The 16,673-nt window shown below is 34.9% G+C and overlaps 1 protein-coding gene across 1 annotated transcript in view; it reads right to left on the bottom strand.

Moving 5' to 3' along the window:
- Positions 1-16,431, bottom strand: part of LOC138834400 (spliceosome-associated protein CWC27 homolog) — a gene marked incomplete at its 5' end in the record, with an annotated part of 161,661 nt that extends 145,230 nt beyond the window's left edge. Inside the window, 3 exons of the mRNA XM_070033036.1 lie at positions 13,828-13,982; positions 15,430-15,463; positions 16,352-16,431. Of these exons, the coding sequence (XP_069889137.1) occupies positions 13,828-13,982; positions 15,430-15,463; positions 16,352-16,431 (269 nt within the window). The remainder of the gene's footprint in view (positions 1-13,827; positions 13,983-15,429; positions 15,464-16,351) is intronic.
- Between the last annotated feature and the right edge of the window lie 242 nt (positions 16,432-16,673).

Below are 16,673 nucleotides of genomic sequence, written 5' to 3'. Positions count from 1 at the left end.
TTTTGTGAAAAGTGACTTAAATAATAAGAAGTTCTGAGTCAGAGTAATTTATATATCCTGCCATATTATGACCATACCCACCAACCCCAAAGGAGCAATGCTACCGCTAACTGTCCCCTTCGGCAGGCTGGGGTTACGGGTACTCAATTTCTTTTGCTAGATGAACTTACATGCTAATTGAAAATGGTCCCAAATCACGGACACAGCTTGAAAGTAAAGATAGTTGGGCAAGAAAAGGAACAACTATTTTATCTCTGTAGAGTGACCATTGTTTTCTATGGGCATCTGACTCTAGCATTGAGAAAGACAAAATAATCTATATTCCAACTTGCCTTTTAATTTTATTTATCCTACTTTGCTATTCCTCCAACATACAGGAAAAGGTTAAGCAACAAAAGGTACTTTTATCTATAATTAATTGTATTTTATCTCTAATATTTAAATATATTTCTATCTCTAAATTTATTTGTCTATATAAAATATGAACGAAAAATCATTCACTGAAATACCAGTACCTTTGTTCCACAATTCTTTCCATACTACACAGCACAGAATAAAACAATAAAAGGAATAGAATATAATTTAAAGTATTTTCCAACTTAAGTGGAATACATTAAACTTTACTGAGACTATAACAATAAGCATAAAACCAAATAAAATACTGGGAATACAAATCATTACCTATGCCATACTAAATGTACTTTCTCAGGTAAATTACACAGGGGATAATGCAAGTACATACAAACCACCTAAAACTAAATCTTACCAAACTGCACAACCTGTATCGGAACACTTTGAAGCTAAGGCAAGGGTTTTCTTTTTAAACAAAGCTGGCCTTCAAGATATTTTAAGCTACTGTCAATAATGTGAACAAATAAGCATATCTGGAATTTTTCTATTAATTTGTAATGATTAATAAAACTAAAAAAAAACTAAACACTCATCTAAAAGAAATTGGCAGAGAGTTATTATATAACTTTTAAAGTTAAGAAAACACTCCTTTCATAGAATAAGAAAATCAAATATACAACAAAGAACAAATCTTACTTCCTATCTCATGAGTACTTATATACCTTTGATCTAATGCATTTCTAGAACAAATTGAAAATTCAAATTTAAAGAATGATTCTGCAATGTAAATTTATGTCAATTAATACCTACTTCTGACCACAAGAAATTTGTTCTTTCAATCAGGTCAGAAACCTGCCAATTATCATATAATAATTTTTGAGACTATTTAAAACAAAAACTCTATAAAGAAGCAGCTAAATAAATTATCAAAAACTGGAAAGCAGAATAAGTTAATAAACTTAGGAACTAGGAAAATATGTTATTGGTCTTTTTTAAAAATTGAGAGTAGAAGAAAATAAATCATATGATATGCTTCAAAGTAAAAATGGATATCCTATTTACGGTTTAACACATATATACATTTAAAGACCAAACATATTTAAATTAGCACACATTGAGTAAACTGAGCACATGTATAGCTATATCCATCTAATAAGAACTAGGGAATGAAGAGATAACAAATATTATTAATATATCAAAAATCAACAGTTGGGTAGAAAATCACTGTAGTAAATTCTGTGTGGTATCTGAGAAACTGCAAGAAGGACAATAGACCTGTACAAAGTAAACAAAGCATGAAGTGGATGGTGGTTTCCCAAAGAATGTGAGAAGGAGAAAGGATGTGAGCTCTAGGGCATAGAATAAAGAAATTGCCTAGGAAGAAGAACATAGATCAAATGCAGATAGGTAGATTTCTTCTAGGAATATGAATAAACTCTCTCACAGTTTCTGGTTTCTTAATGATATAACAAGGTAACCCACCAAAACTGAGAAGGGTGGGAATGTTTGGAGTTGCAGACTAATATGACTGTCTTCCAGGAAAAATAAGAAAATCAATTAAGAAAGCTAGCAGAAATAACAAAGCAGTTATTCATTTCCTCCCTCCCACATTCCCACCTGCCCTAGTCACAGTCATGAAAGAAATACCCTTGCTGTATCATGGAGATTGAGGTTCCGATGCACTAGAACAGACACCCCTAAAATGTAACTGAGACAACTTGAAGATTATTTTATCTCATGTGGAAAAGGCCAAAAGTAGGATATTCGAGATGGAATAGTAGTTCCACAAAGTCTTCTGGGGTATAGGCTGTTTGACCTCTCTAAAGTGCGATTGCTGGTCCAGCTGACCAATCTGTGTGCCTATTGGCTAGAGGAGGAAGGAGTGAAGGAGGTACTCCTCTTCCTTTCTTTCCTTTAAAACAGACTGTCAGACGGTTGTATTTCTTTTACTTCATTGGTCATGGGGCCAATGCTAGTTAAAAGAAAGATAGTGAAATGTCTTTTACTGAGGTAGCCCTGAGTCTAGCTAAACACCAGAGTTCTTAATACTAAGAGAAGAACAGATACTGGAGGGCTGGAGGGACAAGCCATCCTTGATATATCTATGTACCTCATGGCTTCCTAATACCCTCTCTACTATCAGTGCTACAGTGAGTAGACATCAGATCTACGCCATGCCAGATTCTCTCTCCTGAGTATTTCTATTTGGGACACAGCAATCAAGCCAATTTTTTTCTGAGGAAGGAAAGGCAATTCAAGGCTGCAGTAGAAGAGAAAACATAACTGAAAATGTGCTTTCCTGTAAAAGCTGTAAGCAATTCTTTTTGTATAGGTTTGGTTTTTAAGACAAGGTCTTGCCATATAACTCAGCCTGGTGTCCAACTTGTAATCCTTCTTCCTCTACCTCCTTTGTGCTGGGATTACAAGGCTTACAGTACCACTACTAGCTATATGTAATTCTTTATCTGGATTTGTACACCTCTCCTATTGTTCTATATAGAAATTTCTTCCCTTGACTTACTTTGAATGTATTTAGCTCTCTACAATTAAAGAATTCCTTCCAGGCACTAGTAGCTCAGGAGTATAATCTTTGCTACCCTGGAGGCTGAGATCTGAGGAATGAGGTTTGAAACCAGCCCAGGTAGACAAATCCATGAGACTCTTTTTTTTAAATTTAATTTAATTTTATTTGTGAACATACTGTACAGAGGGGTTACAATTACATGGGCAGGATAATGCGTACATTTCTTACCAAGTCCATGAGACTCTTATTCCAATTAACAAGCAAAAAGCCAGAAGTAGAGGTATGGCTTAAGCAGTAGAGCACTAGCTTATGAGCAAAAAGCCAACCGAAAGCACAAGCCCCGAGCTAAAATCCCAGTCAACACCTACACTAAATAAATAAATAAATAAAACCCCAAACAGAATCCTGATAATAAGAAAGTTATGATTGTAAGAACAAACTGCCCTCCTTATAATATAGTAAGAGCAATACAGGTTATTCTCTTTACTCTGGAAGAGGACAAATTAAGATACCAGGAAGGTGATGAATAAATTTACTATATAGTCACAGCTATCTACAGCAGTTTCTTTGTTCTGGTGAAAGCACAGAGTCTTTGGTATACTGTACTACTGTTCCCAGCTGCTCTCTGTTCTTCTATGTGAACTGTCTAAACATTCAGTGGCATCAGGTATCTACAGCAGTTTCTCTGTTCTGGTGAAAGCACAGAGTCTGTAGTATATTGTACTACATTCCCAGGTGTTCTCTGTTCTTCTATGTGAACTGTCTAAACCTCTTCAATGGCATCAGGCTTAATTACATCACTCCCTCTGGACAAAAAAAAAAGATGAAGCAACTTCTAAGCAAAACCTTCTAAAGCTAGCATTATTATTCCATAAATCCATTATAATTCCAGTAATTCCATCATTATTCCTTCCCCTCTGACATTAGGAGGAACACATCTTCATCTCGGGTCTTGGAATGAAGATAGTATGAAGCAGATCCATAGTTGTTTAATGAAATGTTGCTGTTCCTGTTGCTATCATAGCATCATAATGTAAGATGACTAATAAAGGAAACCGTTCAGGATGTATGCTATATATAGGCATTCTCAGGTATGCCAGGAAGGACTAATAGAATAAAAATTTGATACCCGTTACCTCCGTGTTCTAATGTTATCACCACTGCTTAGTTAATTTATTAAGCTAGTAAGCTAACAGTTGTTAGCATATGTCTTTATCTTTCAGGACTTCTATATCTAATTTGTTCAAAACTTGATAATTAGCCACCTTAACATCCTACAAATAGTAAGGTAGTTCCCTATTACCTCTCCCTTTGGCTAAAGTAATAATCCATTAATTTATCTTTCTGCTTCAGCCTCCTTCTGTGAATCTATCCCTACATTTATATAGATTTGTAAATACATTTACAACATCACATTTTGTTAGAAATTTTTTATGCCAATCTTTTTTAGCTGGACACAGATGAGTAAGTGCTTACCAGCCTCTTTCCAGGCTTTGCAGAAATGTCAGACTGGTACAGACTCAACTACTACTTGCTAATTTCTAGCCATGGACTATAAGAGAAGTCACCCCATCTTGGAAAGTCCCAGTTTGGGGTTTTTTTTATTATAAAGCAAGAACCATACCAAAAACTATATTTTATAGTTTTATGGTGAGGGTGAATAAAATGAGTGGCTGCCTCCATTGCAGAATATAGCAAATATCTGTGGAATAACGGAACAACTCACTATAAACAATTCCACAGCCCTCATTTATTTATATGACTATCTTCTTTGTTAGACACTAAGTAAAATGTGAGAAGACCCTGAGACTTACGCAGTTGTATCTTGGGAGCTAGCACAGTATATATTCACAAAGCAGAAACTCAATGTTCACAATCCAAGTGGTAACATCTCTGAAAAGTTAGAGGGAAAGAAGACAGATGAACTAGAAACAGCAAAAATAAAGTACCTGACCATAATTTTCCCTCAGGACCTTGTGTGATTTCATGTGCAAAACAAAGGATTTTGTATCATGGTGGGCATCTCTTTCTTAACATGCCCAAACTATAGCCTATTTAATTTACAGGTGAATTTATAATGTAATGCCCAAGATGGCAATAAGTATCTCAATATTACTCACTGTGTTTACAATTGTTCTGGTTTAAAGAATACTTTGTCAAGTACAGAATAGTTTGAAGAAATGCTCCTTGTATACTATCTCAGTGATGTTTCAGGTTTTATTCCCTATAAGCTGATGCTTCAAGATCAATAGATAATAATTCTCAAGGGTAATACAAACAAAAAAAGATCCTAAAAAGATGAAAATACTTCTCCATTTGACAGGAGATTCTTCCCCCACATCGCTTCCTGTCTGCTGTACAAAATCTAATTGTAAAAACAGTACGGCCGTCTTACTTCTGGAGTATTTAACTGAAGTTCAAGGATTTTTTTGGTTTTATTTTAAAGGTGAGTCCTTGAATATGGATTAACTCGTTCCCAATGAATTGACTTGACATTTTAAAAGTGGTATTTTATTTCAAATAGCCCAAGAAACAGTTTTGCTGAGAATATCCAAAAATTCTAGCTCTAAAAATCCAAACAGAAGAAAAAAGGAAGCTTGCCAGAAATACCAAACTATGATATGGTTTGTATTATAATTGATACTATTCTAAGCTTTTAACCATAACAGAGAAAAACAATAAAACAAACCATTCCATCTACTTTGGGAGATTATGAAACATTAATTTAAAGAAGTATACTTAATGTTAAAATGTTATTTCTTTAAAATAGTGACCCAAGCTAGTGCTGGTATCTCAGGCCTGTAATCCTAGCTACTCAAGAATCTGAGATCTGAGAGCTGTGGTTCAAATCCAGCCTGAGCAGGAAAGTCCACAAGTCTCTTATCTCTAATTAACCACTAAGCCAGAAGTGGAGCTGTGGCTGAAGTGGTAGCACCTAGCCTTGAGCAAAAAAGCTCAGGGACAGCACTCAGGCCCTGAGTTCGAGCCCTAGCATCATCAGCACACACACACAAAAAACAAAATCAAAATAGTAGCATCAGGGTGATACATGTCAAATGGCTGATATGTGACTGATCTTAACTTGTAAAAATGGCAATTTTATTATCAACTCTGTGTTGCTTGTTTTTAAGACAGAATCTTACTGTGTAGCTCAGGCTGGCTTTGAACTTCCCATCCTCCAGTCTCAATTTACTATAAGTTGGGACTGTAAGTAAGTTTCACCATAGTTCTTCTCAACTTTTTAAACCTGGTTTTGATCTTTTGCTGAAACATAGATAATTGTTTACTTAATACCCATAATATTTTATAGGTATATCTAGTAGGGTACTTGTGATGATAAATTGTAATTAACTCCTTACAATTCTTTTTTTTTGGGGGGGGGGGTCTGGTCATAGGGCCTGAACTCTGGGCCTGGGCGCTGTCCCTCAGCTCTTCAGCTCAAGGCTAGCGCTCTACCACTTGAGCCACAACACCACTTCTGGCTTTTTTCTTTTTGCTTATGTGGTGATGAGGAATCAAACCCAGGGCCTCATGCATGTAAGGCAAGCGCTCTACCATTGAGCCACCTTCCCAGCCCAACTCCTTACACTTCTTATTCCTACTTTGTGGCTATAATAGAATATCTGGAGATTGGAAAACTCATAAAGAACAGAGGTTTATTTCTTACAGTTCTAGAGGCTGAGAAGTCCAAATCTGAGGGTTCTACAACTAGTAAGGAACTTGTTGGACGATATTTACATGATCTAAGGTGGTAAGGTACCCATGTGTTCAATGTGCATTTGCATGAGAGGCAGAGAGGGGGGCAGAGGAAAGGAGGGAAGTACAGAAAAAAATATACTAGACCCTTCCTTTTATCAGAAACCCATTCTCAAGATAACCTGCTCATTCTGGCAGTAGTCATATTAATCACTGATTTGTCTTCATTATCTAATCACCTCTTAAAGGATTCATCTGTCAACAGGATTACATGGGTTGAAGTTTTTCAAACACATGATCATTTGGGGGTACACATTCAAACCACAGCAAGAATGTAATAAACATATACAGGCAGAAAGCATTTCTGTATTTTCAGGTACCAAGAGTCTGGAATATAGTAGTTCTTATATAGCTGCTAGATACAAGAGTAACATATATTTATGAATAGAATGGTTTAGGAAAAAAATATGTAAAGCAACTATTAAGTTTGCATGCAAACATTATCAAAACCAAGACTGATTTAAATGGTTAAAATCTGCTGTTGAACCTAAACATTTCCTTAAAATACATTTGGTCCAGACCAAATTATTACTCCAGACCAAAGAAACTGTAGATTTCTTTATTCACAAACCAATAATCCTACATTTCTATTTCTTTTCTTCTTTTGTTTTCTATTTCTTTCAGTATATTACCTGGAGGCTAAAAGAAAATGAAAGGAGACAGAAATGCTTTACATAGGTGATACCCTTCTTTATATACATTTTGATGAAAGCAGTAGATGATCAGTCCAATCATTTAAATTGGTTTGTTACAATGTCTGTGGATTCCAGTTTTTACTGTGGTACTATCTCTTAAAATTTGTATTCTAATTTGAAAATATGTACTATCTTTTCAATTTTTGAAATTTAAATATTGAAATTTTGTTTTGAATTTGCTAAAGAAAACCAAGTTTATACCGTACAGATAACCACATAGTTCCTGTCTGATCATAAAGCAAACAAAACCAGAACACAAAGTACAGAAACATTCACAAATTTTCTAAGGCTAAGAGAAATCTTAAGTTTTTTTTGAGGTGTCTAGAAATTCTCAGAAAAAAAATTCAAGTTTCCACAAGAAATCCGGGCTATATGTTACAAATCCAACAAACGAAGACAGAGTGAGACTAGCATTAGTAACTGTTCATTTATGTGTCCAGCCTCTGATCTTCAACCTCAATACTATCATTATAATACGATATTTCAAATTTAGTCAAACTAATGTAGTTCATGAGGAAAATAGCTGAACTGTACCAAATGAGAGGTCTGTTTCATGAAAAAGGAACTCTATTATCAGCCAGGCCCCGGTGGCTCATGCCTGTAATCCTAGCTACACAGGAGGCTGACATATGAAGATCAAGGTTCAAAGCCAGCCCGGGCAGGAAAGTCCATGAGCTCTTATCTCCAATAAACCACTAGAAAATCGGAAATGGTGCTATGGCTCAAGCAGTAGAGCACTCACCTTGAGCTAAAGAGTGCAGGGACAGCGCCCAAGCCCAGAGTTCAAGCCCCACGACTGACCAAAAAAAAAAAAAAAAAGGAACACTATAGTCATCCATGTATGTCAGATAAATAAAACATGGCTGATAAACAAGAACCTGTTCAAACACCAAAACTAAACTCATTCTGGTTAGCCTTGAAAGATTTTTATTAAATCTTTAGCTAGACACAGGTGGCTTACAACTGTAATCCTAGCTCTCAAGAGGTTGAGATCCAGAAAGATGTAAGTTTGAAATCAGTCCAGGCAGAAAAGTCTAAGGCACTCTATTTTCAAAATAACTATCAAAAAGCAGAGCTGGGGCTGAGCAAGAAAGCAGAGTGAGTTTGTGGCCCTGAGTACTGCCAAAAAGAAATTTTAAAACATTATTACAAAATCATTAATAGTGATTTGAGAATGTTTCATTATTTCTTTGATTTACAATTCAAGGAAAATACGTTAGAAGAATCACAATAAAATTAAATGATAGAAAGTTTATAAAATGACAGTATTTTCATTTTGACTAGTTTGCTTGTTTCACCTTATTTTTATTATTCAGTCATTTATTATCAGATACATAGATGCTAGAAACTAACAGGCAAGGATGAAAACTCAATTTAGTTTACATGACTAACTTGCAGCTGCTGAGCTCCACCTACAGGCAAAAGAAGATTCTTTCTAATAAGCTTTAAAATAAGACTAAAAGACAAACTATCACAAGCTTTCAATCAACCCGAATGCACATTAAAACAGACTAAATTTTTTTTTCTCATGGCCTAATAGCAAAACTTCTTAACTTAGTCAAAGGTAGGACCTCATTTCATATGTTTAAATGTTCAAATATTTTTACTAGAATAAATTATTTAAAAATTGTAACTATTTACTCTGTCTTCTAAAATTATGTGCTTTGCTACACTGACATTTAATGTTTTTCAAGACTCAAACCAAGTTCAATTGATATATGTGCCTATCTGAGGTGATGCTATGAAATATATTTTTTTCTACATTATTTCATACTGCAGAAGGAATCAAGGGAACATGAATTTGTTGGAGGAGTAAGAAATTTCTACTTTATTCAGTTTTGGTTCACTCATTTGTACAAATATTTGAATACTATCCTATAATGTTTGACTATGACGATACAAATATAAATGGACACAATAAAAACTGTAAAGAAAGCATAAGAATATACAAAGAAGAAGAAAAAAATTAACTTAAAGTCATATGTATTGAAAAGAAATGCGAGGAGGGTACAAATGAAGAGTTAAGAGAATGTAGTACCACGTTGCTGACCTTGTAGTTAAGATATTAGCTTCTCAAATAGCAATATACTTTCTGTACCAATCAGGTGTGAGGTGGGCCAGTCTAAAGTCCTTTCCCCTTTTCCCTGCCCTTTCCTTCCTTTCTCTCCATTTCCTTTCCTCCTCCCCTTCATTTCCTCCTCACCTTCCCCTTCTCCTTCCCTTCTCCCTCCCTCTCCTCCATCTCCCCATTCAGGGCCTTACTTGTTAGACAGGCATTCAATTATCGTGCTCTCTTATGTTAATGGACCTCAAGGTAGAATTTTGCTTTATGCCAGGGCTAGCCTTTGGCTGCAATTCTCTTCTCATTTCACTGAGGATGACAGGCAAGCCACCTTACTCAGCCACTATACTTTTATCATAGTTGGAATAACAGGTGTGCACCACTACACCCAGCTATTGAGTGAGATAAAGTCTTACAAATTTTTATGCCCAGGCTGGCTTGGGTGACCCTGATCTCCACCACTCAAACTATTATGATTATAGGCTTAAGCTACTTTGACTGGCTTGAAACTCCCCCCATGTGAAATAAATGTTCCTGGACAACAGACAACAATTTAAATGGTAAGGTTCTTGAAGGATAAAATTTCCAAGGATAAAATTTACACCGGAAACCAAGGAAGACAATTGAAAAACAGCTATTACATTTATCAGTGAAAGGAACTGAGTTTGTTTCAGTGAAGGAATTGAGGGAAAGACAATTTGTAATTAGAAATAAATGAAAAGTCAGTAGGAAAATAAAATGGAGAACTTTTGTTAACATGGGGAGAGATTAAGCCTATTCATAAATTAAGGTGGGGGAGCAAGTCCAGCAAAGGGAGAAAACTGAAGACAAAGAGAGAGAGTCCAATGAAGGATTCCTCTCCTTTTAAAGAAAAGAAAAAGACTGGTCTGACAGGGTAAGATAAGAAAGAGAAAGGGATAAGAGTTGAAGTTTCCTTTTAGTTCATGAATCAGGAAACCCGGTGGTGTGCAGAGATTGAATTGAGATTGGAGGGGAATCTGTAAAAACTGTGGGGATTGAGTAATAAATATATTTGGAACTAGAAATCCAGAGAAATCAGAATAGTTCATAAGAGCCGAAGAGAAGGGTTTTGAATTTTTTTCACTGTGAATCCCCTAAATTCTTTACTAAGACACAACTACACACATTTCTCATAATACATTAGAAGAGTAAGATTCTACCATATATAAATTTGTTGACAGTTATATTTTAAAGAGGACTCCCAAACTTAAATGTCAGTCCTGATTGCAGGACTAACATCCAAACAATAAATAGTTTTAACAAATTCTAGATGTGAAATCTAATTGAAATAATTCCACAAATTTTCAGTAAAATTATACTTTAGCTTACCAGTAGGCTACTCTAGTCTTTGCCCACTTCTCAGATTAGAAAATGACTAAAGGATAACAGAGTCAAAAATTCACAAACATCTAGATGACAGGTTTGTACATATCAAGAACACTGATTTCTTTTTTTTTTTCTCCAGTTGTGGGGCCTGAACTCTGGGCCTGGGCACTGTCCCTCAGCTCTTCAGCTCAAGGCTAGCGCTCTACCACTTGAGCCACAGCGCCACTTCCGGCTTTTTTCTTTTTGCTTATGTGGTGCTGAGGAATTGAACCCAGGGCCTCATGCATGCAAGGCAAGCACTCTACCACTAAGCCACCTTCCCAGCCCCACACTTATTTTTTTTTAATGATTTTACATAGATATCCTAGTTATCTCCACACCTCAAGTTGAGTAGAGAATTTCTTTTAATATAATAATCATTCTATCATATTATGATATTTTAAGACTTTTAGTCTCTTTTTGTTATTATTGGTGGCATTTAACCAAAAATCAACTCCAAGATTTGAGACATAAACTATATGAAGCTAGTATAACTAACCAAAAGCACTGATGATATTTAAAAATTTCCTAAATTAATATGTAAATGTCTAGACTATATTTTCCTTCGAAAGCAGTGAGTTTAAAAAACACCTAGTGGCCAGACACATGTGGCCCATGCCTGTAATCCTAGCTACTCAGGAGGCTGAGATCTGAGGATTGTGGTTTAAAGACAGCCAGGGAAGGAAAGTCCATGAGACTTTTATCTCCAAAAAAAATCACCGAAAAACCGGAAGTAGCACTGTAACTCAAGTGGTAGAGTGCTATTCTTGAGCTAAAGAGCTGAGGAATAGCACCCAGGCCCAGAGTTCAAGCCCCATGACCAACAACAACAAATAAAGAACACCTAGTGATAACATAAATAAGTATTTTTTATCTTCTCTATCTTGACTGCCTTGCTTTTATTTTTTTTTCTTGAAGCCTTATTTTATTGGCACATTAGGTCAGTTTACCTCAAGATGCATAAAACTTATTTTATTTACCTAAACAATGACTTTTTTTCTTTTGGGTGGGTCGTGAGGCCTGAACTACTTTCTGCTTTTTCTGCTTATGTGGTGCTGAGGAATCAAACAAGGGCTTCATGCATACAAGGCAAGCACTCTACCACTGAGCCACCTTCCCAGCCCCTAAACAATTACTTTTATAAGCTTAATTTTCTTTAATTTTCATTGTAGATTAGCAAAGTACTTGAATACAGTTGTTTCTTCTACAGTGTACAAGATGCTCATACATTTAAGATTGTCTGCTTTTACTTTTATACCCTTAATCAAAAAAAAATTCACATAAATAGACACAGCAAGAAGGTAGCTGTTAATAAGTCACAAAGATGGCTCTAATCAAGAACTAATTGTGCTTGAACTATGACATTCAACTTTAGCCTCAAGAACTGTCAGAAATCAGTGTTTGTTGTTTAAGCCACTCAATCTGTGGTATTTTATTAATATTTCAGCAGCCAAAGGTGCTCCTACATTAATCTATTCTCTATACAACACATAATCTCTATGTGTCATTTAGTTGTAGAAACTTTTCAATGGCTCTCCACTATCCTCAGGACCACAAAGTTATTCCTACATTAACCACTAATGCAATTTTATGCTTAACAGGATACCCCACAAATAAGGAAGCTTTGAAAGTTAACCTTTTGTTGTAAGGAAGCACACACTTTTGAGAATATACTAAAATGTCATAAGTATACAGTAAATAAGCTTTACCTAGTTATGAAGAATTCAATTTTACTAAATCATTTTAAATTACATTGTAAATTTACTAATGTATATGATCAATTTTACTAACTTCTAAGGTATGTACTTGAAATTGTATTAAGGATAATGCGATGAGTAGTGGGGTTTAAGAAACACCTAATGATAACAGCAGTATTTTCTATTAGAAATCTAGTCTTAAAAAAGCTCCTAATTATTAAAATTAGAAAATATATGAATGTAATAAAAGAAAAAATTATATGTTTATGACTAATTCATGATTTGACTTAGTTACAGAGCTAAGGGCACACTTTTTTTAAACATACATTAGCTAGACAAGGGAGGATTTCTTTGTGACATTTCCACACATCCCATCACTATGAGAGGCTCTTTTAACATCATTAATTATGAATCATGAATATGACTATGAAAATCTTCAGCCAATATTGGCCTGAAATTAATCTATATTAAATTATTCAATAATGATTACTTGAGGAACAGGTGAATGTTGCTGAAAAAATGGCTAATTAAGGTGATTTCTGTGTGCTATTTCTGAGTTGAAAAATGTTTTACCTTCAGTGAGAATTTCTGGGGATCACTTTTTTTCTGGTTATATAAAGGAAAGAAAATGAGGGACTAGTGTAATGAAAAGGGTTTATTCCTAACCTTCATAAGGTTGAGACATAATAGAAAAATGTAATTTATATATAGTTCTGTCTGTCTTATCCCAAACTCAGACAAATAATATTCTAAAGTATTATTACTTTTTAGAAGCAGCATTATTTAAAATGTATTCAATAAAGTAGCAATAAAAGAATCATACTGAAGGCTTTTACTTGAGTTAAATTTCAGGAAAGAAAAATGGTGAGTCACAAAATTCAGTAAAATTTATCATCAGACTGAATTTTTTTCATCGACTGAAATTTCTTTTATGATACCACTGAGATTAGGAAGGGTTTATAGCATTATGGTATTTTCAATCAGACTTGAGACATTTAAAAATGTCTTTGGACCCATACAGTTTATTCACAAGTTTTGACATATTTTACTCACCTAAATTATTTTGAGGCCCTCTCTTTCCTTTTAATGCAAATTACTCAAGTGTTCTCATTGGTATCAGACAAACACAATAGCTATATGTAAAAGTATGGAGAGCCATTTTTAAAAGATACGTATTTAAGCCTGGTCTCTTTTCTCCAAACAGGCCAATCTGTACCACTGTTAGATTTATCAAAATATTACCAAATAATAAATCTGTTTAATAGAAAATTAGTTTAATAAACCACTGAATCTCAGTTGAGTCGAAGTATAAAAAGATAAAAGTTCTGATACCCAGAAGCCTAACAACAGACTCACCTGCGGCTCACTGGTTTCTCCTCCACTTCTCCCTCTCCAGCTGATTTCACATTTGTACTTATGTCCTTTTTTAATTTCTTTGCAATTCTTTCTCTCAACAGGTTCTTCTCATCACTGTCAATATATTCATCTTCTCCACATTCATCTTCTCCATCCTGAAAAAAACTGAAACTGAGTATCTGCCAGACATTCTATTTTCCTTTCATTTCCACAGATTTATCTCTGACTCTCATTGTATAGTCCAGGTTTGTCTTGCTTCGTTTCCCTTTGCTTTGTTTTGTTTTTAACCAGAAATGTTCAAAAGAATCTTCTCCAGGTGGGAATACCCCTATGGTCTTACTATGTGAGAATAAGAATAACTCAGGAAGAGTTATTTACTCAATGTATGTCCAGCCTCTCTAACAAATTGCTCCCTCTATATATTATGTCTGTATATTGTGTCTATCAACATTTCTACTCTTTTTTTTTGGGGGGGGGGGTCCGGTCATGGGGCCTGAACTCTGGGCCTGGGCGCTGTCCCTCAGCTCTTCAGCTCAAGGCTAGTGCTCTACCACTTGAGCCACAGCGCCACTTCTGGCTTTTTTATTTTCTGCTTATGTGGTGCTGAAGAATCGAACCCAGGGCCTCATGCATTCAAGGCAAGCACTCTACCACTGAGCCACCTTCCCAGCCCAACATTTCTACTCTTATGCCAGTGGAAATTGTGTTTCTTGAGGCACTTGGCTAACAGACTGACAGGTTAATTCAAGGAGAACAGGTATAGTGAAGAAGTTGAAATTTATACCTATAACCTAAATTATAGTTACCAGTATACTTAAAAAACGGCAATGGATCACCAGTTCACTCAAAGCCTTAACCTGTCTCTGACATATTCTAGAACTCTAGCTCAGCAACACTAGTTAACTCTGCAGTTGTTCTTTCTAGCCTGAAATACTCTTCTTGTAGATACCTATCTTCTTGCCCATCGCTTTCCTTCACCCTTTGTTCATATGCTAACCTCTCAGTGATGTTTTTCTTGATAATTCTAAGAAATGGTAGAATCACTTTCTACGCCTTCTTCAGAGGCTTCCTTTCGAAATGTGCTTATTATTTATGATTACTGTTTCTCATATAATAAAGGAAATACTCCATGAGGGCTAAAATTCTTGCCTGTTTTGTTTACTGTTATATCTTTAACTTTCACAAGAACTTTAGCACTAATAATTGAAGAAGACATAAAAGAGAGAAAAGAAGGAACAATCTATACTAAGTGGATCATTTTCCTCTTGTGATTATTAGACCTAGTGAGTCTTGATAAAGCATTATTCTTGAGTGAGGCTTGTGAACCCCAAGAATAGTGGTCTTGGATATCAGGTTATTAGCATTCTTACATGGCTATATGTTTAGTCTCAGCCCCTATTGCAGATTCAGTAAACCAAAACTTCTAGTGAGAGAAATTGTGAATGCTTTCAACAAGATGTTAAGGTAATTCTTAAGAACTATTTTTTTTCAAAACTGCACAAATATTAATATAAAGTGTTACTTTTAAAGAAAATATTTTATTTTGAAAAAATGTGAGCTTTCTATAAATTCAAGCTGTATTTACATAAAATGAATACTTACATCATCCAAATCTCCTGTTGTATCACCTTTTTCACTATAAAAAATAAGTAAAAGGAATGTTACCTTCAAAGTAAATTTTTTAGTAATTGCTAGGATTCATATTCCAAAAATTTACCTCAATATACGAATCTCAAAACAGCACTGTAAAGCAGAGGAAATGTCTTACAACCGAGTTGATATTTATAGGCAGAATAAGACATATGCTCCATTAGCAGATATGTGAAATCACTGGATTTTTAACAAAGGCTTTAAAAAAATCCATAAGGATATTTTGCCTGCAGAAAACAATTTTTTTCTAATAAAAAAGATCCTAAGAAAAGACTTTTGGAATTGAAAATGAGCTGAACTCAGTATTCCAATAGTATTTTAGATCCCCTTTTTAAGACACTGGCCTAATATATCATCTTCATTAAGACATCTTTCCTTCTCAGAAAGAAGCAACAAAAACAGTAAGACAACTTCCTCTTAACACCTGAGTTTATGTGAGAATGTTTACTCAGTGAATTGGCCTAAAATATAGTAACTTCTTCCCAAAACCTTACACTCTGATTTGCTTGCCCATCATACCAACTGAGACAAGAACACTTCAACAAAAAAGCAATGCAACGTGCAATTAAATATTCAACTGTTAAAACAAACAACTTTCCAGTAATCACACTATCCTAAGATGAAATAAACTAACAATTTTAAGAGTAATTACTTCAACAGAAGTAGCCAGAAAGAAGACTGAAAGTGGCAACACAGTTCTTCCATCATGCTAGAGACTCTATAGCTTTTTATCAAAATATGGTTGGTTTGTTTGATCTTTTAGCTAGGTTTCTAAATTTGGATTTATGGGCTCTGACGATTTACTAATAAAGGAAGGAAGAAAGAATCTGAGCTTGAAAATAAGAACTTAAGATCATACCAGCATCATACTAACCTGTCAACAACTGGAACAGAACTGAGATGTGGATCATCCTTAAGGAGATCATGACTGCTTTTACTTTTGCCCTTCATGCTCTGGAAAAAGATTTACAATACCATTAGTGGAAAAACAAACAGTTTTCCAGAAGCACAAGATAGTCGTTACATATTAAACACATTAGTGTTTAATAAAAAATATGTCTCTGAAACATTCAGGAAAAACTAAAATGGACTGATAACTCAATTATCACTCCATTGACTGATAATAATGATCTTACTTAATTTATTTCAAAACAATTTTTTAAGACCAGGTCTCATTAACTAGGTAGCCTTGAACT

The sequence above is a fragment of the Dipodomys merriami genome, unplaced genomic scaffold (assembly GCF_024711535.1).
Source record: "Dipodomys merriami isolate MVZ:Mamm:240054 unplaced genomic scaffold, mDipMer1.0.p SCAF_213, whole genome shotgun sequence".
NCBI classification, from domain to species: domain Eukaryota; kingdom Metazoa; phylum Chordata; class Mammalia; order Rodentia; family Heteromyidae; genus Dipodomys; species Dipodomys merriami.
Note: the sequence above shows the minus strand (reverse complement) of the source record. Positions and strands in the feature narration are given on the sequence as shown.